This window comes from Oncorhynchus keta, unplaced genomic scaffold, assembly GCF_023373465.1.
Source record: "Oncorhynchus keta strain PuntledgeMale-10-30-2019 unplaced genomic scaffold, Oket_V2 Un_contig_4011_pilon_pilon, whole genome shotgun sequence".
NCBI classification, from domain to species: domain Eukaryota; kingdom Metazoa; phylum Chordata; class Actinopteri; order Salmoniformes; family Salmonidae; genus Oncorhynchus; species Oncorhynchus keta.
Window position 1 is genome coordinate 217,501 of NW_026287556.1, and position 27,839 is coordinate 245,339.

A 27,839-nucleotide genomic window follows, 5' to 3' on the forward strand; every position below is an offset into this window, starting at 1 on the left:
GACATATTTTTCTGGAATTTTCCAAGCTGCTTAAAGGCACAGTCAAGTTAGTGTATGTAAACTTCTGACCCACTGGAATTGTGATACAGTGAATTATAAGTGAAACAATCTGTCTGTAAACAATTGTTGAAAAATGACTTGTGTCATGCACAAAGTAGATGTCCTAACCGACTTGACAAAACTAGAGTTTGTTTACAAGAAATTTGTGGAGTGGTTGAAAAACACATTTTAATGACTCCAACCTAAGTGTCTGTAAACTTCTGACTGTGAGTTATGTCCTCCTTAGACACGGGCCACTCCATCTGTCTTTGTCCTAAATGGTCTCTGTGAGGATGCAGGTTTAATGGTTTCTCTCTGTGAGGATGCAGGTTTAATGGTTTCTCTCTGTGAGGATGCAGGTTTAATGGTTTCTCTCTGTGAGGATGCAGGTTTAATGGTTTCTCTCTGTGAGGATGCAGGCTTAATGGTTTCTCTCTGTGAGGATGCAGGCTTAATGGTTTCTCTCTGTGAGGATGCAGGTTTAATGGTTTCTCTCTGTGAGGATGCAGGTTTAATGGTTTCTCTCTGTGAGGATGCAGGCTTAATGGTTTCTCTCTGTGAGGATGCAGGCTTAATGGTTTCTCTCTGTGAGGATGCAGGCTTAATGGTTTCTCTCTGTGAGGATGCAGGCTTAATGGTTTCTCTCTGTGAGGATGCAGGCTTAATGGTTTCTCTCTGTGAGGATGCAGGCTTAATGGTTTCTCTCTGTGAGGATGCAGGCTTAATGGTTTCTCTCTGTGAGGATGCAGGCTTAATGGTTTCTCTCTGTGAGGATGCAGGCTTAATGGTTTCTCTCTGTGAGGATGCAGGTTTAATGGTTTCTCTCTGTGAGGATGCAGGTTTAATGGTTTCTCTCTGTGAGGATGCTTAATGGTTTCTCTCTGTGAGGAGGCTTAATGGTTTCTCTCTGTGAGGATGCAGGCTTAATGGTTTCTCTCTGTGAGGATGCAGGCATAATGGTCTTAATGGTTTCTCTCTGTGAGGATGCAGACTTAATGGTTTCTCTCTGTGAGGATGCAGGTTTAATGGTTTCTCTCTGTGAGGATGCAGGTTTAATGGTTTCTCTCTGTGAGGATGCAGGCTTAATGGTTTCTCTCTCTGAGGATGCAGGTTTAATGGTTTCTCTCTGTGAGGATGCAGGTTTAATGGTTTCTCTCTGTGAGGATCTCTTACTCTCTGTCTCCAGTGTCTTAACCCTGTCTGTCTCCACAGCTTACAGTACGTTCTACATCGTTGGTCTGGTGCTCTCCATGCAGATCCCCTTTGTGGGGTTCCAGCCAATCAGGACCAGCGAACACATGGCTGCAGCAGGTAAGGACCAATCACCTGGGACCGTGATGTCACACCCGTCACTCTGGATGTTTCCTGTTATCAACCCCAGTCCAGAACTGATCAGATCCATGGATGGATGGATAGATGGATAGATGGATAGATGGATAGATGGATAGATGGATAGATGGATAGATGGATAGATGGATAGATAGATAGATAGATAGATAGATAGATAGATAGATAGATAGATAGATAGATAGATAGATAGATAGATAGATAGATAGATAGTTTTTGAGTTGTTTTAACATTTAAAATGTATTTTTTACCGGTTTATCCATTTAAATATTTAGCACTTTAAACTCAGTCATTGTATCATTTCAGATGTGCAGAACCAAAACAACAACAGATGGGTCACTACTGTGCCAATGCTTTTAGAGCTCAGTGTATATTAGACCTTCTATAGTCATTACACATGATGCTGTGATGGATGCCTGTTGACACCCCTCCCTCTCCCTACCTGTACAGGGGTATAATGTAAACTCTCTCTCTCCTCGCCTCCCCCCTCTTTTTCTCTCCTCGCCTCCCGCCTCTTTCTCTCTCCTCCCCCTCTCTCTACCAGGTGTGTTTGCGTTGCTCCAGGCCTATGCCTTCCTCCAGTACCTGAAAGACAGACTGACCAGACAGGAGTTCCAGACCCTGTTCTTCCTCGGGGTCTCTCTGGCTGCTGGGGCCGTCTTCCTCACTGTTATATACCTGACTTATACAGGTAGGTCAACACTGTGCTGTTATGACTAGTACAGGTGTAGTTAGCCCACCGGTAATTTAACCATGACTAGTACAGGTGTAGATAGCCCACCGGTAATTTAACCATGACTAGTACAGGTGTAGGTAGCCCAACGGTAATTTAACCTTGACTAGTACAGGTGTAGATAGCCCACCGGTAATTTAACCATGACTAGTACAGGTGTAGATAGCCCACCGGTAATTTAACCTTGACTAGTACAGGTGTAGGTAGCCCACCGGTAATTTAACCATGACTAGTACAGGTGTAGGTAGCCCACCGGTAATTTAACCATGACTAGTACAGGTGTAGATAGCCCACCAGTAATTTAACCTTGACTAGTACAGGTGTAGATAGCCCACCGGTAATTTAACCATGACTAGTACAGGTGTAGATAGCCCACCGGTAATTTAACCATGACTAGTACAGGTGTAGATAGCCCACCGGTAATTTAACCATGACTAGTACAGGTGTAGATAGCCCACCAGTAATTTAACCATGACTAGTACAGGTGTAGTTAGCCCACCGGTAATTTAACCATGACTAGTACAGGTGTAGATAGCCCAACGGTAATTTAACCATGACTAGTACAGGTGTAGATAGCCCACCGGTAATTTAACCATGACTAGTACAGGTGTAGGTAGCCCACCGGTAATTTAACCATGACTAGTACAGGTGTAGGTAGCCCACCGGTAATTTAACCATGACTAGTACAGGTGTAGTTAGCCCACCGGTAATTTAACCATGACTAGTACAGGTGTAGGTAGCCCACCGGTAATTTAACCATGACTAGTACAGGTGTAGATAGCCCACCGGTAATTTAACCATGACTAGTACAGGTGTAGAAAGCCCACCGGTAATTTAACCGGTAATTTAATTTAACCATGACTAGTACAGGTGTAGATAGCCCACTGGTAATTTAACCTTGACTAGTACAGGTGTAGATAGCCCACCGGTAATTTAACCATGACTAGTACAGGTGTAGATAGCCCACCAGTAATTTAACCATGACTAGTACAGGTGTAGATAGCCCACCGGTAATTTAACCTTGACTAGTACAGGTGTAGATAGCCCACCGGTAATTTAACCATGACTAGTACAGGTGTAGTTAGCCCACCGGTAATTTAACCATGACTAGTACAGGTGTAGATAGCCCACCGGTAATTTAACCATGACTAGTACAGGTGTAGATAGCCCACCGGTAATTTAACCATGACTAGTACAGGTGTAGTTAGCCCACCGGTAATTTAACCATGACTAGTACAGGTGTAGATAGCCCACCGGTAATTTAACCATGACTAGTACAGGTGTAGTTAGCCCACCGGTAATTTAACCATGACTAGTACAGGTGTAGGTAGCCCACCGGTAATTTAACCTTGACTAGTACAGGTGTAGATAGCCCACCGGTAATTTAACCATGACTAGTACAGGTGTAGTTAGCCCACCGGTAATTTAACCATGACTAGTACAGGTGTAGATAGCCCACCGGTAATTTAACCATGACTAGTACAGGTGTAGTTAGCCCACCGGTAATTTAACCATGACTAGTACAGGTGTAGATAGCCCACCAGTAATTTAACCATGACTAGTACAGGTGTAGTTAGCCCACCGGTAATTTAACCATGACTAGTACAGGTGTAGGTAGCCCACCAGTAATTTAACCTTGACTAGTACAGGTGTAGTTAGCCCACCGGTAATTTAACCATGACTAGTACAGGTGTAGTAGGTAACCATGACTAGTACCACCGGTAATTTAACCATGACTAGTACAGGTGTAGGTAGCCCACCGGTAATTTAACCATGACTAGTACAGGTGTAGATAGCCCACCGGTAATTTAACCATGACTAGTACAGGTGTAGTTAGCCCACCGGTAATTTAACCATGACTAGTACAGGTGTAGATAGCCCACCGGTAATTTAACCATGACTAGTACAGGTGTAGATAGCCCACCGGTAATTTAACCATGACTAGTACAGGTGTAGATAGCCCACCGGTAATTTAACCATGACTAGTACAGGTGTAGTTAGCCCACCGGTAATTTAACCATGACTAGTACAGGTGTAGTTAGCCCACCGGTAATTTAACCATGACTAGTACAGGTGTAGATAGCCCACTGGTAATTTAACCATGACTAGTACAGGTGTAGTTAGCCCACCGGTAATTTAACCATGACTAGTACAGGTGTAGATAGCCCACCGGTAATTTAACCATGACTAGTACAGGTGTAGATAGCCCACCGGTAATTTAACCATGACTAGTACAGGTGTAGATAGCCCACCGGTAATTTAACCATGACTAGTACAGGTGTAGATAGCCCACCGGTAATTTAACCATGACTAGTACAGGTGTAGATAGCCCACCGGTAATTTAACCTTGACTAGTACAGGTGTAGATAGCCCACCGGTAATTTAACCTTGACTAATACAGGTGTAGATAGCCCACCGGTAATTTAACCATGACTAGTACAGGTGTAGATAGCCCACCAGTAATTTAACCATGACTAGTACAGGTGTAGTTAGCCCACCAGTAATTTAACCATGACTAGTACAGGTGTAGATAGCCCACCGGTAATTTAACCATGACTAGTACAGGTGTAGATAGCCCATCGGTAATTTCACCATGACAAGTACAGGTGTAGATAGCCCACCGGTAATTTAACCATGACTAGTACAGGTGTAGATAGCCCACCGGTAATTTAACCATGACTAGTACAGGTGTAGATAGCCCACCGGTAATTTAACCATGACTAGTACAGGTGTAGATAGCCCACCAGTAATTTAACCATGACTAGTACAGGTGTAGATAGCCCACCAGTAATTTAACCATGACTAGTACAGGTGTAGATAGCCCACCGGTAATTTAACCATGACTAGTACAGGTGTAGATAGCCCACCGGTAATTTAACCATGACTAGTACAGGTGTAGATAGCCCACCGGTAATTTAACCATGACTAGTACAGGTGTAGATAGCCCACCGGTAATTTAACCATGACTAGTACAGGTGTAGATAGCCCACCGGTAATTTAACCATGACTAGTACAGGTGTAGATAGCCCACCGGTAATTTAACCATGACTAGTACAGGTGTAGATAGCCCACCGGTAATTTAACCATGACTAGTACAGGTGTAGATAGCTGTCCACTAGACTAACTTAACAACCCACAACTTGTTAGCTGACTGTCAGTGACGTAACAAGAGAAAAACTGCTGATGTACAAACACATGAATAAAATGTCACCTTGTGTATTCTACTTTTCTACCTAGCAACAGGAGGTTGAGACCCTGTATCCCATCCCTGTGTGCGTGTGTGTAATTGTGACTAGTGTGTGTGTGTGTGTGTGTGTGTGTGTGTGTGTGTGTGTGTGTGTGTGTGTGTGTGTGTGTGTGTGTGACTAGTACAGGTGTAGGTAGCCAGGTGTGTGTGTGTGTGTGTGTGTAATTTAACCATGTGTGTGTGTGTAATTTAACCATGTGTACAGGTGTGTAATTTAACCATTACAGGTGTATGTAATTTTTTACTATACTTGTGAGTACCAGAAGTCCTAGAAGAGTAAAGCTTCAGAGAAGTGAGGGCATTTTGATGGTCTCCACTTGTAAAAAGGGTAGTTTAGGGGTCAGGAGTTTAGGAGTCAGGAGTTTAGGTGTCAGGAGTTTAGGAGTCAGGAGTTTAGGAGTCAGGAGTTTAGGAGTCAGGAGTTTAGGAGTCAGGAGTTTAGGAGTTTAGGAGGTTAGGATTCAGGAGTTTAGGGGTCAGGAGTTCAGGAGTTTAGGAGTCAGGAGTTTAGGAGTCAGGAGTTAGGAGTCAGGAGTTTAGGAGTTAGGAGTCAGGAGTTTAGGAGTCAGGAGTTCGGAGTCAGGAGTTTAGGAGTCAGGAGTTTAGGAGTCAGGAGTTTAGGGGTCAGGAGTTTAGGAGTTAGGAGTCAGGAGTTTAGGAGTCAGGAGTTAGGAGGTTAGGAGTTAGGAGTCAGGAGTTTAGGAGTCAGGAGTTTAGGGGTCAGGAGTTTAGGAGTTAGGAGTCAGGAGTTTAGGGGTCAGGAGTTTAGGATTTAGGAGTCAGGAGTTTAGGAGTCAGGAGTTTAGGAGGTTAGGAGTTAGGAGTCAGGAGTTTAGGGGTCAGGAGTTCGGGAGTTTAGGAGTTTTGGAGTCAGGAGTTTAGGAGTCAGGAGTTTAGGAGTTTAGGAGTCAAGAGTTTAGGAGTCAGGAGTTTAGGAGTCAGGAGTTTACGAGTCAGGAGTTTAGGAGTTTAGGAGTCAGGAGTTTAGGAGTCAGGAGTCAGGAGTTTAGGAGTCAGGAGTTTAGGAGTCAGGAGTTTAGGAGTCAGGAGTTTAGGAGTCAGGAGTTTAGGAGTCAGGAGTTTAGGAGTCAGGAGTTTAAGAGTTTAGGAGTTAGGAGTCAGGAGTTTAGGAGTCAGGAGTTAGGAGGTTAGGAGTTAGGAGTCAGGAGTTTAGGAGTCAGGAGTTTAGGGGTCAGGAGTTTAGGAGTCAGGAGTTTAGGGGTCAGGAGTTTAGGATTTAGGAGTCAGGAGTTTAGGAGTCAGGATTCAGGAGTTTAGGGGTCAGGAGTTTGGGAGTTTAGGAGTTTTGGAGTCAGGAGTTTAGGAGTCAGGAGTTTAGGAGTCAGGAGTTTAGGAGTCAGGAGTTTAGGAGTCAGGAGTTTAGGAGTCAGGAGTTTAGGAGTCAGGAGTTTAGGAGTTTAGGAGTCAGGAGTTTAGGAGTCAGGAGTTTAGGAGTCAGGAGTTTAGGAGTCAGGAGTTTAGGAGTTTAGGAGTCAGGAGTTTAGGAGTTTAGGAGTCAGGAGTTTAGGAGTCAGGAGTTTAAGAGTCAGGAGTTTAAGAGTCAGGAGTTTAGGAGTCAGGAGTTTAGGAGTTTAGGAGTCAGGAGTTTAGGAGTCAGGAGTTTAGGAGTCAGGAGTTTAGGATTCAGGAGTTTAGGAGTCAGGAGTTTAGGAGTCAGGAGTTTAGGAGTCAGGAGTTTAGGAGTCAGGAGTTTAGGAGTCAGGAGTTTAGGAGTCAGGAGTTTAGGAGTCAGGAGTTTAGGAGTCAGGAGTTTAGGAGTCAGGAGTTTAGGAGTCAGGAGTTTAGGAGTCAGGAGTTTAGGAGTCTGGAGTTTAAGAGTTTAGGAGTCAGGAGTTTAGGAGTCAGGAGTTTAAGAGTCAGGAGTTTAGGAGTCAGGAGTTTAAGAGTCAGGAGTTTAAGAGTCAGGAGTTTAAGAGTTAGGAGTTTAGGAGTCAGGAGTTTAAGAGTCAGGAGTTTAGGAGTCAGGAGTTTAAGAGTCAGGAGTTTAAGAGTCAGGAGTTTAAGAGTCAGGAGTTTAAGAGTCAGGAGTTTAAGAGTCAGGAGTTTAAGAGTCAGGAGTTTAGGAGTCAGGAGTTTAGGAGTCAGGAGTTTAGGAGTCAGGAGTTTAGGAGTCAGGAGTTTAGGAGTTAGGAGTTTAAGAGTTTAGGAGTCAGGAGTTTAGGAGTCAGGAGTTTAGGAGTCAGGAGTTTAGGAGTTAGGAGTTTAGGAGTTTAGGAGTCAGGAGTTTAGGAGTCAGGAGTTTAGGAGTTCAGGAGTTAGGAGTTTAGGAGTCAGGAGTTTAGGAGTTAGGTGTTTAGGAGTCAGGAGTTTAGGAGTCAGGAGTTTAAGAGTCAGGAGTTTAAGAGTCAGGGAAATAGGATTGAATGGGAATCAATTGTTGTCCCCAAAACCTAACGTGTGTGTGATCGTGTACATAATCATAACTGTGCTGTACTTAATAATGTTCATTGTGTTTTAGGACACATCGCTCCTTGGAGTGGCCGATTCTATTCACTGTGGGATACAGGGTAAGTGCACTAAACAGTACACACACACACACACACACACACACACACACACACACACACACACACACACACACACACACACACACACACACACACACACACACACACACACACACACACACACACACACACACACACACACACACACACACACACACACACACACACACACCGGCCTCTGCTGTAGAGAGAGAAGGCTGTCAGGGTGCCCAATCAGCTGTTTATTTGTCTCAGAGTGCGTGTTCTGCTGCAGTGCAGTGTGGGTCGTGTCAGGTCTACGTGTGTCTAGTTTTACTCCCTGTGGATCACCTTTACCAAGGAAACAATGTGTTCCTCTTTCTGTCAATGTCCACTCACTTCCTGTAGCAACAACCTTCCACAGGCTCTTCAGATAAATCCTTTAAATCCCTCCCTTACCCCTCTCTCTTCACCCTCCCTCACCCCACCCCTCTCTCTTCACCCTCCCTCACCCCACCCCCCTCTCTTCACCCTCCCTCACCCCACCCCCTCTCTCCCTCCCTTCCTCACCCCCTCTCTCTCCCTCCCTCCCTCCCTCACCCCCTCTCTCTCCCTCTCTCTCCCTCCCTCACCCCCTCTCTTCACCCTCCCTCACCCCACCCCCTCTCTTCACCCTCCCTCACCCCCCCCCCTCTCTTCACCCTCCCTCACCCCACCCCCCTCTCTTCACCCTCCCTCACCCCACCCCCTCTCTTCACCCTCCCTCACCCTCCCCCTCTCTTCACCCTCCCTACCTCCCTCCCCACCCCCTCTCTTCACCCTCCCTCACCCCTCTCCCTTCTCCCTCCCTCCCTCAACCCACCCCGTCTCTCCCTCCCCCTCTCCCTCCCTCATCCCCCTCTCCCTCCCTCTCTCCTCTCCCTCTCTCTCCCTCCCTCCTCTCCCTCCCTCAACCCACCCCCTCTCTCCCTCACCCCCTCTGTCCCTCCCCCTCTCCCTCCCTCCCCCCTCCCTCCCTCCCTCCCTCCCTCCCTCTCCCTCCCTCCCTCCTCTCCCTACCTCAACCCACCCCCTCTCTCCCTCACCCCCTCTCTCCCTCCCCCTCTCCCTCCCTCCCTCTTCACACTCCCTCTCTCCTTCCCCCTCTCCCTCCCTCCCTCCTCTCCCTCACCCCCTCTCTCCCTCCCCCTCTCCCTCCCTCCTCTCCCTCCCTCTTCTACCTCTTCCTCCCTCCCTCAACCCTCTCCCTCCCTCTCTCCCTCTCTCCCTCTCTCCCTCACCCCCTCTCTCCATCCCCCCTCCCTCCCTCCCTCCCTCCCTCCCTCCCTCCCTCTCTCCCTCCCTCCCTCAACCCACCCCCTCTCCCTCTCTCCCTCCCTCCTCTCCCTACCTCAACCCACCCCCCCTCTCCCTCACCCCCTCTCTCCCTCCCTCCTCCCCCCCTCTCTCCCTCCTCCTCTCCCTCCCTCCCCCTCCCTCCCTCCCTCCTCTCTCCAGGTATGCTAAGATCCACATCCCCATCATAGCGTCTGTGTCGGAGCACCAGCCCACCACCTGGGTCTCGTTCTTCTTCGACCTCCACATCCTGGTCTGTACCTTTCCTGCTGGACTCTGGTTCTGCATCAAGAACATCAACGACGAGAGAGTCTTCGGTAAGACACACACACACACACACACACACACACACACACACACACACACACACACACACACACACACACACACACACACACACACACACACACACACACACACACACACACACACGTCACACACACACACACACACACACACACACACACACACACACACACACACACACACACACACACACACACACACACACACACACTGCTGTTCCTAGTGGTCCTTTAATAGGATCTCTGTGTTTAACCCTGCTGTTCCTAGTGGTCCTTTAATAGGATCTCTGTGTTTAACCCTGCTGTTCCTAGTGGTTCTTTAATAGGATCTCTGTGTTTAACCCTGCTGTTCCTAGTGGTTCTTTAATAGGATCTCTGTGTTTAACCCTGCTGTTCCTAGTGGTTCTTTAATAGGATCTCTGTGTTTAACCCTGCTGTTCCTAGTGGTTCTTTAATAGGATCTCTGTGTTTAACCCTGCTGTTCCTAGTGGTTCTTTAATAGGATCTCTGTGTTTAACCCTGCTGTTCCTAGTGGTTCTTTAATAGGATCTCTGTGTTTAACCCTGCTGTTCCTAGTGGTTCTTTAATAGGATCTCTGTGTTTAACCCTGCTGTTCCTAGTGGTTCTTTACATTTACATTTTACATTTAAGTAATTTAGCAGACGCTCTTATCCAGAGCGACTTACAAATTGGTGCATTCACCTTATGACATCCAGTGGAACAGTCACTTTACAATAGTGCATCTAAATCTTATAGGGGGGTGAGAAGGATTACTTATCCTATCCTAGGTATTCCTTAAAGAGGTGGGGTTTCAGGTGTCTCCGGAAGGTGGTGATTGACTCCGCTGTCCTGGCGTCGTGAGGGAGTTTGTTCCACCATTGGGGGCCAGAGCAGCGAACAGTTTTGACTGGGCTGAGCGGGAACTGTACTTCCTCAGTGGTAGGGAGGCGAGCAGGCCAGAGGTGGATGAACGCAGTGCCCTTGTTTGGGTGTAGGGCCTGATCAGAGCCTGGAGGTACTGAGGTGCCGTTCCCCTCACAGCTCCGTAGGCAAGCACCATGGTCTTGTAGCGGATGCGAGCTTCAACTGGAAGCCAGTGGAGAGAGCGGAGGAGCGGGGTGACGTGAGAGAACTTGGGAAGGTTGAACACCAGACGGGCTGCAGCGTTCTGGATGAGTTGTAGGGGTTTAATGGCACAGGCAGGGAGCCCAGCCAACAGCGAGTTGCAGTAGTCCAGACGGGAGATGACAAGTGCCTGGATTAGGACCTGCGCCGCTTCCTGTGTGAGGCAGGGTCGTACTCTGCGGATGTTGTAGAGCATGAACCTACAGGAACGGGCCACCGCCTTGATGTTAGTTGAGAACGACAGGGTGTTGTCCAGGATCACGCCAAGGTTCTTAGCGCTCTGGGAGGAGGACACAATGGAGTTGTCAACCGTGATGGCGAGATCATGGAACGGGCAGTCCTTCCCCGGGAGGAAGAGCAGCTCCGTCTTGCCGAGGTTCAGCTTGAGGTGGTGATCCGTCATCCACACTGATATGTCTGCCAGACATGCAGAGATGCGATTCGCCACCTGGTCATCAGAAGGGGGAAAGGAGAAGATTAATTGTGTGTCGTCTGCATAGCAATGATAGGAGAGACCATGTGAGGTTATGACAGAGCCAAGTGACTTGGTGTATAGCGAGAATAGGAGAGGGCCTAGAACAGAGCCCTGGGGGACACCAGTGGTGAGAGCGCGTGGTGAGGAGACAGATTCTCGCCACGCCACCTGGTAGGAGCGACCTGTCAGGTAGGACGCAATCCAAGCGTGGGCCGCGCCGGAGATGCCCAACTCGGAGAGGGTGGAGAGGAGGATCTGATGGTTCACAGTATCGAAGGCAGCCGATAGGTCTAGAAGGATGAGAGCAGAGGAGAGAGAGTTAGCTTTAGCGGTGCGGAGCGCCTCCGTGATACAGAGAAGAGCAGTCTCAGTTGAATGACTAGTCTTGAAACCTGACTGATTTGGATCAAGAAGGTCATTCAGAGAGAGATAGCGGGAGAGCTGGCCAAGGACGGCACGTTCAAGAGTTTTGGTAGGGAAAAGAAAGAAGGGATACTGGTCTGTAGTTGTTGACATCGGAGGGATTGAGTGTAGGTTTTTTCAGAAGGGGTGCAACTCTCGCTCTCTTGAGGACGGAAGGGACGTAGCCAGCGGTCAGGGATGAGTTGATGAGCGAGGTGAGGTAAGGGAGAAGGTCTCCGGAAATGGTCTGGAGAAGAGAGGAGGGGATAGGGTCAAGCGGGCAGGTTGTTGGGCGGCCGGCCGTCACAAGACGCGAGATTTCTCTTTAATAGGTTCTCTGTGTTCAACCCTGCTGTTCCAAGTGGTTCTTTAATAGGATCTCTGTGTTTAACCCTGCTGTTCCTAGTGGTTCTTTAATAGGATCTCTGTGTTTAACCCTGCTGTTCCTAGTGGTTCTTTAATAGGATCTCTGTGTTTAACCCTGCTGTTCCTAGTGGTTCTTTAATAGGATCTCTGTGTTTTACCCTGCTGTTCCTAGTGGTTCTTTAATAGGATCTCTGTGTTTAACCCTGCTGTTCCTAGTGGTTCTTTAATAGGATCTCTGTGTTTAACCCTGCTGTTCCTAGTGGTTCTGGATGCTATTAGTGCTGTCTACTTCTCAGAGAGAGTAGTGTGTTAAACCCTAACCCTGCTGTTCCTAGTGGTTCTTTAACCCAGATCTCTGTGTTTAAACCCTGCTGTTAAACCCTAGTGGTTCTTTAACCCAGATTCTCTGTGTATTAACCCTAACCCTGTTAAACCCTAGTGGTTCTTTAACCCAGTATATTAAATCTCTGTGTTTAAACCCTAACCCAGCTATTAAACCCTAACCCAGTATATTAAACTTTAACCTAGTGTATTAAACCCTAACCTAGTGTATTAAACCCTAACCCAGTATATTAAACCCTAACCCAGTATATTAAACTCTAACCCAATATATTAAACCCTAACCCAGTATATTAAACCCTAACCTAGTGTATTAAACCCTAACCCAGTATATTAAACCCTAACCCAGTATATTAAACCCTAACCCAGTATATTAAACCCTAACCCAGTATATTAAACCCTAACCCAGTATATTAAACCCTAACCCAGTATATTAAACCCTAACCCAGTATATTAAACCTAACCCAGTATATTAAACCCTAACCCAGTATATTAAACCCTAACCCAGTATATTAAACCCTAACCTAGTATATTAAACTCTAACCCAGTATATTAAACCCTAACCCAGTATATTAAACCCTAACCCAGTATATTAAACCCTAACCTAGTGTATTAAACCCTAACCCAGTATATTAAACCCTAACCCAGTATATTAAACCCTAACCCAGTATATTAAACTCTAACCCAGTATATTAAACTCTAACCCAGTATATTAAACTCTAACCCAGTATATTAAACTCTAACCCAGTATATTAAACCTAACCCAGTATATTAAACTCTAACCCAGTATATTAAACCTAACCCAGTATATTAAACTCTAACCCAGTATATTAAACTCTAACCCAGTATATTAAACTCTAACCCTGCTCTCTGTCTCCCCCTAGTGGCCCTGTATGCCATCAGTGCTGTCTACTTTGCTGGAGTGATGGTCCGTCTGATGCTGACCCTGACCCCTGTAGTGTGTATGCTGTCAGCTATAGCCTTCTCCAGCGTGTTTGAACACTACCTAGGGGACGACATGAAGAGGGAGAGCCCTCCCATAGAGGACAGTAGTGATGAGGACGACAAGAGGAACTCTGGAAACCTCTATGATAAGGTATGACTAGAGGCCCTCTGGAAACCTCTATGATAAGGTATGAGGATGACTAGAGGCTCTCTGGAAACCTCTATGATAAGGTATGAGGACGACAAGAGGAACTCTGGAAACCTCTATGATAAGGTATGACTAGAGGCCCTCTGGAAACCTCTATGATAAGGTATGACTGGAGGCCCTCTGGAAACCTCTATGATATGGTATGAGGATGACTAGAGGCCCTCTGGAACCCTCTATGATAAGGTATGAGGATGATTAGAGGCCCTCTGGAAACCTCTATGATAAGGTATGACTAGAGGCCCTCTGGAAACCTCTATGATAAGGTATGAGGATGACTCGAGGCCCTCTGGAAACCTCTATGATAAAGTATGACTAGAGGCCCTCTGGAAACCTCTATGATAAGGTATGAGGATGATTAGAGGCCCTCTGAAACCTCTATGATAAGGTATGACTAGAGGCCCTCTGGAAACCTCTATGATAAGGTATGAGGATGATTAGAGGCCCTCTGGAAACCTCACTACCTAGAGGCCCTCTGGAAACCTCTATGATAAGGTATGAGGATGACTAGAGGCCCTCTGGAAACCTCTATGATAAGGTATGAGGATGACTAGAAGCTCTCTGGAAACCTCTATGATAAGGTATGACTCGAGGCCCTCTGGAAACCTCTATGATAAGGTATGAGGATGACTAGAGGCTCTCTGGAAACCTCTATGATAAGGTATGAGGATGACTAGAGGCCCTCTGGAAACCTCTATGATAAGGTATGAGGATGACTCGAGGCTCTCTGGAAACCTCTATGATAAGGTATGAGGATGACTAGAGGCCCTCTGGAAACCTCTATGATAAGGTATGACTAGAGGCTCTCTGGAAACCTCTATGATAAGGTATGAGGATGACTGGAGGCTCTCTGGAAACCTCTATGATAAGGTATGAGGATGACTGGAGGCTCTCTGGAAACCTCTATGATAAGGTATGACTGGAGGCCCTCTGGAAACCTCTATGATAAGGTATGAGGATGACTAGAGGCCCTCTGGAAACCTCTATGATAAGGTATGAGGATGACTAGAGGCCCTCTGGAAACCTCTATGATAAGGTATGAGGATGACTAGAGGCTCTCTGGAAACCTCTATGATAAGGTATGAGGATGACTAGAGGCCCTCTGGAAACCTCTATGATAAGGTATGAGGATGACTAGAGGCTCTCTGGAAACCTCTATGATAAGGTATGAGGATGACTAGAAGCTCTCTGGAAACCTCTATGATAAGGTATGAGGATGACTAGAAGCTCTCTGGAAACCTCTATGATAAGGTATGAGGATGACTAGAGGCTCTCTGGAAACCTCTATGATAAGGTATGAGGATGACTAGAAGCTCTCTGGAAACCTCTATGATAAGGTATGAGGATGACTAGAAGCTCTCTGGAAACCTCTATGATAAGGTATGAGGATGACTAGAAGCTCTCTGGAAACCTCTATGATAAGGTATGAGGATGACTAGAAGCTCTTTGGAAACCTCTATGATAAGGTATGAGGATGACTAGAAGCTCTCTGGAAACCTCTATGATAAGGTATGAGGATGACTAGAAGCATGGGTTCTAAATGGTACATTATTCCCTACAGAGTCCACTTCTTTTGGCCAGAGCTTTAGTACCTTCAAATCTTTATCTACTGTAGTGCACTACGTTGCACTGCAGTAGTCAGAGCTTTGGTACCCTGTTTCATATGTAGTGCCCTACTTTTGGCCAGAGCCCTGTTTCATATGTAGTGCACTACTTTTGGACAGGACCTTGACACCCTATTCCCTATTTTGGACAGGGTCTTGACACCCTTCCTTTGCTGGGCATGGGGCATAGGCCCACCCACTTGGCAGCCAGGCCCAGCCACTGAGGAGTGAGGCCCAGCCAATCAGAATGAGTTTTTCTCCACAAAAGGTATTTTTTTACAGACAGAAACACTTGTCAGTTCCATCAGCTGTCCGGGTGGCTGGTCTCAGACCATCACGGAGGTGAAGAAGCCTGATGGTTGTGGGCTGGCCTGGTTACAGTCTGTGGTTGTGAGGCCGGTTGGACGTACTGCCAAATTCTCTAAGACGACGTTGGGGGCGGCTTATGGTAGAGAAATTAACATTGAATTATCTGGCAACAGCTCTCGTGGGCATTCCTGCAGTCGGGATGCCAACTCCCTCAAAACTTTAGACCTCTATGGCATTGTGTTGTTGGACTAAAATGTACATTTTAGAGTGGCCTTTTAGTGTCCCCAGCACAAGGTGCACCTGTGTAATGATCGTGCTATTTAATCAGCTTCTTGATATGCCACACGGGTCAGGTGGATGGATTATCTTGGCAAAGGTAAAATGCTCACTAACAGGGATGTAAACAATTTCTTTGCCCAAAATTTGAGATAAATAATATTTTTTATGCGTATGGAACATTTCTGGGATCTTTTATTTCAGTTCATGAAACATGGGACCGACACTTTACATGTTGCATTTATAGTTTAGTTCAGTATACATTTCAGTATAGTCAGTATTCAGTATACATTTCAGTATAGTTAGTATTCAGTACACAGTTCAGTATAGTCAGTATACATTTCAGTATAGTTAGTATTCAGTACACAGTTCAGTATAGTCAGTATACATTTCAGTATAGTTAGTATTCAGTACACAGTTCAGTATAGTCAGTATACATTTCAGTATAGTTAGTATTCAGTATACATTTCAGTATAGTCAGTATACATTTCAGTATAGTTAGTATAGTCAGTATTCAGTATACATTTCAGTATAGTTAGTATTCAGTACACAGTTCAGTATAGTCAGTATACATTTCAGTATAGTCAGTATTCAGTATACATTTCAGTATAGTCAGTATTCAGTATACATTTCAGTATAGTCAGTATTCAGTATTCAGTATAGTCAGTATTCAGTATACATTTCAGTATAGTTAGTATTCAGTACACAGTTCAGTATAGTCAGTATACATTTCAGTATAGTTAGTATTCAGTACACAGTTCAGTATAGTCAGTATACATTTCAGTATAGTCAGTATTCAGTATACAGTTCGCTATAGTCAGTATTCAGTATACATTTCAGTATAGTTAGTATTCAGTATACAGTTCAGTATAGTCAATATTCAGTATACAGTTCAGTATAGTCAGTATTCAGTATATAGTTCAGTATAGTCAGTATACAGTATGAAGTTCGGTATAGTCAGTATACAGTTCGATATAGTCAGTATACAGTTCAGTATAGTCAGTATACAGTTTGGTATAGTCAGTATTCAGTATACAGTTCAGTATAGTCAGTATTCAGTATACAGTTCAGTATAGTCAGTATTCAGTATACAGTTCAGTATAGTCAGTATTCAGTATACAGTTCAGTATAGTCAGTATTCAGTATATAGTTCAGTATAGTCAGTATACAGTATAAAGTTCGGTATAGTCAGTATTCAGTTCGGTATAGTCAGTATACAGTTCGGTATAGTCAGTATACAGTTCGGTATAGTCAGTATACAGTTCGGTATAGTCAGTATACAGTTCGGTATAGTCAGTATACAGTATACTATAATAATAATAATAATATATGCCATTTAGCTGACGCTTTTATCCAAAGCGACTTACAGTCATGTGTACATACATTCAGTATACAGTTCAGTATAGTCAGTATTCAGTATACAGTTCAGTATAGTCAGTATTCAGTTCAGTATAGTCAGTATTCAGTATACAGTATACAGTTCAGTATAGTCAGTATTCAGTATACAGTTCAGTATAGTCAGTATTCAGTATACAGTTCGGTATAGTCAGTATTCAGTATACAGTTCAGTATAGTCAGTATACAGTTCAGTACAGTCAGTATTCAGTATACAGTTCAGTATAGTCAGTATTCAGTATACAGTTCAGCTATAGTCAGTATTCAGTATACAGTTCAGTATAGTCAGTATTCAGTATACAGTTCAGTATAGTCAGTATTCAGTATACAAATCTAAATATAAATATGTGTATGTGATCAATACCATCTGTTAAATATGGACCAATAACATCTGTTAAATATGGACCAATAACATCTGTTAAATATGGACCAATAACATCTGTTAAATATGGACCAATAACATCTGTTAAATATGGACCAATAACATCTGTTAAATATGGACCAATAACATCTGTTAAATATGGACCAATAACATCTGTTAAATATGAACCAATAACATCTGTTAAATATATATAGTCAGTATACAGTTCAGTATAGTCAGTATACAGTTCAGTATAGTCAGTATACAGTTCAGTATAGTCAGTATACAGTTTGGTATAGTCAGTATGGAGTATACAGTTCAGTATAGTCAGTATTCAGTATACAGTTCAGTATAGTCAGTATTCAGTATACAGTTCAGTATAGTCAGTATTCAGTATATAGTTCAGTATAGTCAGTATACAGTATAAAGTTCGGTATAGTCAGTATTCAGTTCGGTATAGTCAGTATACAGTTCGGTATAGTCAGTATACAGTTCGGTATAGTCAGTATACAGTTCGGTATAGTCAGTATACAGTTCGGTATAGTCAGTATACAGTATACTATAATAATAATAATAATATATGCCATTTAGCTGACGCTTTTATCCAAAGCGACTTACAGTCATGTGTGCATACATTCTACGTATACAGTTCAGTATAGTCAGTATACAGTATACAGTCCAGTATAGTCAGTATTCAGTTTAGTATAGTCAGTATTCAGTATACAGTATACAGTTCGGTATAGTCAGTATTCAGTATACAGTTCGGTATAGTCAGTATTCAGTATACAGTTCGGTATAGTCAGTATTCAGTATACAGTTCAGTATAGTCAGTATACAGTTCAGTACAGTCAGTATTCAGTATACAGTTCAGTATAGTCAGTATTCAGTATACAGTTCGCTATAGTCAGTATTCAGTATACATTTCAGTATAGTCAGTATTCAGTATACAGTTCAGTATAGTCAGTATTCAGTATACAAATCTAAATATAAATATGTGTATGTGATCAATACCATCTGTTAAATATGGACCAATAACATCTGTTAAATATGGACCAATAACATCTGTTAAATATGGACCAATAACATCTGTTAAATATGGACCAATAACATCTGTTAAATATGGACCAATAACATCTGTTAAATATGTGTATGGACCAATAACATCTGTTATATATGGACCAATAACATCTGTTATATATGGACCAATAACATCTGTTAAATATGGACCAATAACATCTGTTTCATATGGACCAATAACATCTGTTAAATATGGACCAATAACATCTGTTAAATATGGACCAATAACATCTGTTATATATGGACCAATAACATCTGTTATATATGGACCAATAACATCTGTTATATATGGACCAATAACATCTGTTAAATATGGACCAATAACATCTGTTAAATATGGACCAATAACATCTGTTAAATATGGACCAATAACATCTGTTATATATGGACCAATAACATCTGTTATATATGGACCAATAACATCTGTTAAATATGGACCAATAACATCTGTTAAATATGGACCAATAACATCTGTTATATATGGACCAATAACATCTGTTAAATATGGACCAATAACATCTGTTAAATATGGACCAATAACATCTGTTAAATATGGACCAATAACATCTGTTAAATATGGACCAATAACATCTGTTATATATGGACCAATAACATCTGTTATATATGGACCAATAACATCTGTTATATATGGACCAATAACATCTGTTAAATATGGACCAATAACATCTGTTATATATGGACCAATAACATCTGTTAAATATGGACCAATAACATCTGTTATATATGGACCAATAACATCTGTTAAATATGGACCAATAACATCTGTTAAATATGGACCAATAACATCTGTTAAATATGGACCAATAACATCTGTTAAATATGGACCAATAACATCTGTTATATATGGACCAATAACATCTGTTATATATGGACCAATAACATCTGTTAAATATGGACCAATAACATCTGTTAAATATGGACCAATAACATCTGTTATATATGGACCAATAACATCTGTTAAATATGGACCAATAACATCTGTTAAATATGGACCAATAACATCTGTTAAATATGGACCAATAACATCTGTTAAATATGGACCAATAACATCTGTTATATATGGACCAATAACATCTGTTAAATATGGACCAATAACATCTGTTATATATGGACCAATAACATCTGTTAAATATGGACCAATAACATCTGTTAAATATGGACCAATAACATCTGTTAAATATGGACCAATAACATCTGTTATATATGGACCAATAACATCTGTTATATATGGACCAATAACATCTGTTAAATATGGACCAATAACATCTGTTATATATGGACCAATAACATCTGTTAAATATGGACCAATAACATCTGTTAAATATGGACCAATAACATCTGTTAAATATGTGTATGGACCAATAACATCTGTTAAATATGGACCAATAACATCTGTTAAATATGGACCAATAACATCTGTTATATATGGACCAATAACATCTGTTATATATGGACCAATAACATCTGTTAAATATGGACCAATAACATCTGTTAAATATGGACCAATAACATCTGTTAAATATGTGTATGGACCAATAACATCTGTTATATATGGACCAATAACATCTGTTAAATATGGACCAATAACATCTGCTAAATATGGACCGATAACATCTGTTAAATATGGACCAATAACATCTGCTAAATATGGACCAATAACATCTGCTAAATATGGACCAATAACATCTGTTAAATATGGACCAATAACATCTGCTAAATATGGACCAATAACATCTGTTAAATATGGACCAATAACATCTGTTAAATATGGACCAATAACATCTGTTAAATATGGACCAATAACATCTGCTAAATATGGACCAATAACATCTGTTAAATATGTGTATGGACCAATAACATCTGTTACATATGGACCAATAACATCTGTTAAATATGGACCAATAACACTGTTAAATATGGACCAATAACATCTGTTAAATATGGACCAATAACATCTGTTAAATATGGACCAATAACATCTGTTAAATATGGACCAATAACATCTGTTAAATATGGACCAATAACATCTGTTAAATATGGACCAATAACATCTGTTAAATATGTGTATGGACCAATAACATCTGTTAAATATGGACCAATAACATCTGTTAAATATGGACCAATAACATCTGTTAAATATGTGTATGGACCAATAACATCTGCTAAATATGGACCAATAACATCTGTTAAATATGGACCAATAACATCTGTTAAATATGGACCAATAACATCTGTTAAATATGTGTATGGACCAATAACATCTGTTAAATATGGACCAATAACATCTGTTAAATATGTGTATGGACCAATAACATCTGTTAAATATGGACCAATAACATCTGTTAAATATGTGTATGGACCAATAACATCTGTTAAATATGGACCAATAACATCTGTTAAATATGGACCAATAACATCTGTTAAATATGGACCAATAACATCTGTTAAATATGGACCAATAACATCTGTTAAATATGGACCAATAACATCTGTTAAATATGGACCAATAACATCTGCTAAATATGGACCAATAACATCTGTTAAATATGGACCAATAACATCTGTTAAATATGGACCAATAACATCTGTTAAATATGTGTATGGACCAATAACATCTGTTAAATATGGACCAATAACATCTGTTAAATATGTGACCAATAACATCTGTTAAATATGGACCAATAACATCTGTTAAATATGGACCAATAACATCTGTTAAATATGGACCAATAACATCTGTTAAATATGGACCAATAACATCTGTTAAATATGGACCAATAACATCTGTTAAATATGGACCAATAACATCTGCTAAATATGGACCAATAACATCTGTTAAATATGTGTATGGACCAATAACATCTGTTAAATATGGACCAATAACATCTGTTAAATATGGACCAATAACATCTGTTAAATATGGACCAATAACATCTGTTAAATATGGACCAATAACATCTGTTATATATGGACCAATAACATCTGTTATATATGGACCAATAACATCTGTTAAATATGTGTATGGACCAATAACATCTGTTAAATATGGACCAATAACATCTGTTAAATATGGACCAATAACATCTGTTAAATATGGACCAATAACATCTGTTATATATGGACCAATAACATCTGTTAAATATGGACCAATAACATCTGTTATATATGGACCAATAACATCTGTTAAATATGGACCAATAACATCTGTTATATATGGACCAATAACATCTGTTATATATGGACCAATAACATCTGTTAAATATGGACCAATAACATCTGTTATATATGGACCAATAACATCTGTTAAATATGGACCAATAACATCTGTTAAATATGGACCAATAACATCTGTTAAATATGGACCAATAACATCTGTTATATATGGACCAATAACATCTGTTATATATGGACCAATAACATCTGTTAAATATGGACCAATAACATCTGTTAAATATGGACCAATAACATCTGTTAAATATGGACCAATAACATCTGTTAAATATGGACCAATAACATCTGTTAAATATGTGTATGGACCAATAACATCTGTTAAATATGGACCAATAACATCTGTTAAATATGGACCAATAACATCTGTTAAATATGGACCAATAACATCTGTTAAATATGGACCAATAACATCTGTTATATATGGACCAATAACATCTGTTAAATATGGACCAATAACATCTGTTATATATGGACCAATAACATCTGTTAAATATGGACCAATAACATCTGTTAAATATGGACCAATAACATCTGTTATATATGGACCAATAACATCTGTTAAATATGGACCAATAACATCTGTTAAATATGGACCAATAACATCTGTTAAATATGGACCAATAACATCTGTTAAATATGGACCAATAACATCTGTTATATATGGACCAATAACATCTGTTAAATATGGACCAATAACATCTGTTATATATGGACCAATAACATCTGTTAAATATGGACCAATAACATCTGTTAAATATGGACCAATAACATCTGTTAAATATGGACCAATAACATCTGTTATATATGGACCAATAACATCTGTTATATATGGACCAATAACATCTGTTAAATATGGACCAATAACATCTGTTAAATATGGACCAATAACATCTGTTAAATATGGACCAATAACATCTGTTAAATATGGACCAATAACATCTGTTAAATATGTGTATGGACCAATAACATCTGTTAAATATGGACCAATAACATCTGTTAAATATGGACCAATAACATCTGTTAAATATGGACCAATAACATCTGTTAAATATGGACCAATAACATCTGTTAAATATGGACCAATAACATCTGTTAAATATGGACCAATAACATCTGTTAAATATGTGTATGGACCAATAACATCTGTTAAATATGGACCAATAACATCTGTTAAATATGGACCAATAACATCTGCTAAATATGGACCAATAACATCTGTTAAATATGGACCAATAACATCTGTTAAATATGGACCAATACCATCTGTTAAATATGGACCAATAACATCTGCTAAATATGGACCAATAACATCTGTTAAATATGGACCAATAACATCTGTTAAATATGTGACCAATAACATCTGTTAAATATGGACCAATAACATCTGTTAAATATGGACCAATAACATCTGTTAAATATGGACCAATAACATCTGCTAAATATGGACCAATAACATCTGTTAAATATGGACCAATAACATCTGTTAAATATGGACCAATAACATCTGTTAAATATGGACCAATAACATCTGTTAAATATGGACCAATAACATCTGTTAAATATGTGTATGGACCAATAACATCTGTTAAATATGGACCAATAACATCTGCTAAATATGGACCAATAACATCTGTTAAATATGTGTATGGACCAATAACATCTGTTAAATATGGACCAATAACATCTGTTAAATATGGACCAATAACATCTGTTAAATATGGACCAATAACATCTGTTAAATATGGACCAATAACATCTGTTAAATATGGACCAATAACATCTGTTAAATATGTGTATGGACCAATAACATCTGTTAAATATGGACCAATAACATCTGTTAAATATGGACCAATAACATCTGTTAAATATGTGTATGGACCAATAACATCTGTTAAATATGGACCAATAACATCTGTTAAATATGGACCAATAACATCTGTTAAATATGGACCAATAACATCTGTTAAATATGTGTATGGACCAATAACATCTGTTAAATATGTGTATGGACCAATAACATCTGTTAAATATGTGTATGGACCAATAACATCTGTTAAATATGGACCAATAACATCTGTTAAATATGGACCAATAACATCTGTTAAATATGGACCAATAACATCTGTTAAATATGGACCAATAACATCTGTTAAATATGGACCAATAACATCTGTTAAATATGGACCAATAACATCTGTTAAATATGGACCAATAACATCTGTTAAATATGGACCAATAACATCTGCTAAATATGGACCAATAACATCTGTTAAATATGGACCAATAACATCTGTTAAATATGGACCAATAACATCTGTTAAATATGTGTATGGACCAATAACATCTGTTAAATATGGACCAATAACATCTGTTAAATATGGACCAATAACATCTGTTAAATATGGACCAATAACATCTGTTAAATATGTATATGGACCAATAACATCTGTTATATATGGACCAATAACATCTGTTAAATATGGACCAATAACATCTGTTATATATGGACCAATAACATCTGTTAAATATGGACCAATAACATCTGTTAAATATGGACCAATAACATCTGTTAAATATGTGTATGGACCAATAACATCTGTTAAATATGGACCAATAACATCTGTTAAATATGGACCAATAACATCTGTTAAATATGGACCAATAACATCTGTTAAATATGGACCAATAACATCTGTTAAATATGGACCAATAACATCTGTTAAATATGGACCAATAACATCTGTTAAATATGTGTATGGACCAATAACATCTGTTAAATATGGACCAATAACATCTGTTAAATATGGACCAATAACATCTGTTAAATATGGACCAATAACATCTGTTAAATATGGACCAATAACATCTGTTAAATATGGACCAATAACATCTGTTAAATATGTGACCAATAACATCTGTTAAATATGGACCAATAACATCTGTTAAATATGGACCAATAACATCTGTTAAATATGGACCAATAACATCTGTTAAATATGGACCAATAACATCTGTTAAATATGGACCAATAACATCTGTTAAATATGGACCAATAACATCTGTTAAATATGTGTATGGACCAATAACATCTGTTAAATATGGACCAATAACATCTGTTAAATATGGACCAATAACATCTGTTAAATATGTGTATGGACCAATAACATCTGTTAAATATGGACCAATAACATCTGTTAAATATGGACCAATAACATCTGTTAAATATGGACCAATAACATCTGTTAAATATGGACCAATAACATCTGTTAAATATGTGTATGGACCAATAACATCTGTTAAATATGGACCAATAACATCTGTTAAATATGGACCAATAACATCTGTTAAATATGTGTATGGACCAATAACATCTGTTAAATATGGACCAATAACATCTGTTAAATATGGACCAATAACATCTGTTAAATATGGACCAATAACATCTGTTAAATATGTGTATGGACCAATAACATCTGTTAAATATGGACCAATAACATCTGTTAAATATGTGTATGGACCAATAACATCTGTTAAATATGGACCAATAACATCTGTTAAATATGGACCAATAACATCTGTTAAATATGGACCAATAACATCTGTTAAATATGGACCAATAACATCTGTTAAATATGGACCAATAACATCTGCTAAATATGGACCAATAACATCTGTTAAATATGGACCAATAACATCTGTTAAATATGGACCAATAACATCTGCTAAATATGGACCAATAACATCTGTTAAATATGGACCAATAACATCTGTTAAATATGGACCAATAACATCTGTTAAATATGGACCAATAACATCTGTTAAATATGGACCAATAACATCTGTTAAATATGGACCAATAACATCTGTTAAATATGGACCAATAACATCTGTTATATATGGACCAATAACATCTGTTATATATGGACCAATAACATCTGTTATATATGGACCAATAACATCTGTTAAATATGGACCAATAACATCTGTTAAATATGGACCAATAACATCTGTTAAATATGGACCAATAACATCTGTTAAATATGGACCAATAACACCTGTTATATATGGACCAATAACATCTGTTAAATATGGACCAATAACATCTGTTAAATATGGACCAATAACATCTGTTATATATGGACCAATACCATCTGTTATATATGGACCAATAACATCTGTTATATATGGACCAATAACATCTGTTAAATATGGACCAATAACATCTGTTAAATATGGACCAATAACATCTGCTAAATATGGACCAATAACATCTGTTAAATATGGACCAATAACATCTGTTTCATATGGACCAATAACATCTGTTTCATATGTGTATGGACCAATAACATCTGTTAAATATGGACCAATAACATCTGTTAAATATGGACCAATAACATCTGTTAAATATGGACCAATAACATCTGTTAAATATGGACCAATAACATCTGTTAAATATGGACCAATAACATCTGTTAAATATGGACCAATAACGTCTGTTAAATATGGACCAATAACGTCTGTTAAATATGGACCAATAACATCTGTTAAATATGGACCAATAACATCTGCTAAATATGGACCAATAACATCTGTTAAATATGGACCAATAACATCTGTTAAATATGGACCAATAACATCTGTTAAATATGGACCAATAACACCTGTTAAATATGGACCAATAACATCTGTTATATATGGACCAATAACATCTGTTAAATATGGACCAATAACGTCTGTTAAATATGGACCAATAACGTCTGTTAAATATGGACCAATAACATCTGCTAAATATGGACCAATAACATCTGTTAAATATGGACCAATAACGTCTGTTAAATATGGACCAATAACGTCTGTTAAATATGGACCAATAACATCTGCTAAATATGGACCAATAACATCTGTTAAATATGGACCAATAACGTCTGTTAAATATGGACCAATAACGTCTGTTAAATATGGACCAATAACGTCTGTTAAATATGGACCAATAACGTCTGTTAAATATGGACCAATAACATCTGCTAAATATGGACCAATAACATCTGTTAAATATGGACCAATAACATCTGTTAAATATGGACCAATAACGTCTGTTATATATGGACCAATAACATCTGTTAAATATGGACCAATAACGTCTGTTAAATATGGACCAATAACGTCTGTTAAATATGGACCAATAACATCTGCTAAATATGGACCAATAACATCTGTTAAATATGGACCAATAACGTCTGTTAAATATGGACCAATAACGTCTGTTAAATATGGACCAATAACATCTGTTAAATATGGACCAATAACATCTGTTAAATATGGACCAATAACATCTGTTAAATATGGACCAATAACATCTGTTAAATATGGACCAATAACATCTGTTAAATATGGACCAATAACATCTGTTAAATATGGACCAATAACATCTGTTAAATATGGACCAATAACATCTGTTAAATATGGACCAATAACATCTGTTAAATATGGACCAATAACATCTGTTAAATATGGACCAATAACATCTGTTAAATATGTGTATGTGACCAATACCATTTGTTTTGGTTTAAAGTACACTACTGGTTTAGATTTTGGTAACTCATTTCTTTGTCGAGACAGTTGATGAGGATCTCATATTGGTATTAGTAAGAGCTGTTGACATTTTCCTAACATGCAGTAAACTGATACCATATCTATTAGATGTGTCTTCCCACAAACTGATTGTCTATATGTTTTTGGTGTCACTGCATATGAAAAGAGGGATTTGCAGTTCTGATATTAGACTAAACGTACCATATTAGCAGGTTTTTTTTTAGTGATGTGTGACTGATACCTGTGAGTTCCTGTCTCCCTCTGCAGGCAGGGAAGGTCCGTAAGCACGTCTCAGAGCAGGAGAAGACAGAGGAAGGTCTGGGGCCCAACATTAAGAGTATCGTCACCATGTTGATGTTGATGCTGCTGATGATGTTCGCTGTCCACTGCACCTGGGTTACTAGTAACGCCTACTCCAGTCCTAGTGTGGTGCTGGCCTCTTATAACAACGATGGGTAAGACCACACACACACACACACACACACACACACACACACACACACACACACACACACACACACACACACACACACACACACACACACACACACACACACACACACACACACACACACACACACACACACACACACACACACACACACACTCTCTTCAGTTGATTAG

The 27,839-nt window shown here is 39.8% G+C and overlaps 1 protein-coding gene and 2 long non-coding RNA genes across 10 annotated transcripts in view; all 3 read left to right on the forward strand.

Moving 5' to 3' along the window:
- Positions 1-1,243, forward strand: part of LOC127924422 (uncharacterized) — a 3,085-nt gene extending 1,842 nt beyond the window's left edge. The window contains exons 1-3 of one of the 8 annotated variants that reach the window (XR_008117884.1): positions 1-518; positions 579-878; positions 1,030-1,243. The exon at positions 1-518 is cut by the window's left edge and continues 1,842 nt beyond it. This is a non-coding gene — a long non-coding RNA (uncharacterized LOC127924422). Of the gene's footprint in view, positions 879-930; positions 1,003-1,029 lie in introns of those variants that run through there. The other 7 variants (XR_008117887.1, XR_008117883.1, XR_008117885.1 and 4 more) reach the window with 7 other exon arrangements.
- LOC127924418 (dolichyl-diphosphooligosaccharide--protein glycosyltransferase subunit STT3B-like) overlaps positions 1-27,839 on the forward strand; it is a gene marked incomplete at its 3' end in the record, with an annotated part of 74,426 nt that overhangs the window by 39,689 nt on the left and 6,898 nt on the right. The window contains exons 6-11 of the mRNA XM_052509159.1: positions 1,252-1,350; positions 1,931-2,077; positions 7,846-7,894; positions 9,350-9,504; positions 13,084-13,295; positions 27,483-27,670. Coding sequence (XP_052365119.1) covers positions 1,252-1,350; positions 1,931-2,077; positions 7,846-7,894; positions 9,350-9,504; positions 13,084-13,295; positions 27,483-27,670 — 850 coding nt within the window. The remainder of the gene's footprint in view (positions 1-1,251; positions 1,351-1,930; positions 2,078-7,845; positions 7,895-9,349; positions 9,505-13,083; positions 13,296-27,482; positions 27,671-27,839) is intronic.
- On the forward strand, positions 3,728-4,624 carry LOC127924424 (uncharacterized). The gene is made up of 3 exons (XR_008117892.1): positions 3,728-3,809; positions 4,111-4,192; positions 4,439-4,624. It is a non-coding gene; the product is annotated as an uncharacterized LOC127924424 (long non-coding RNA).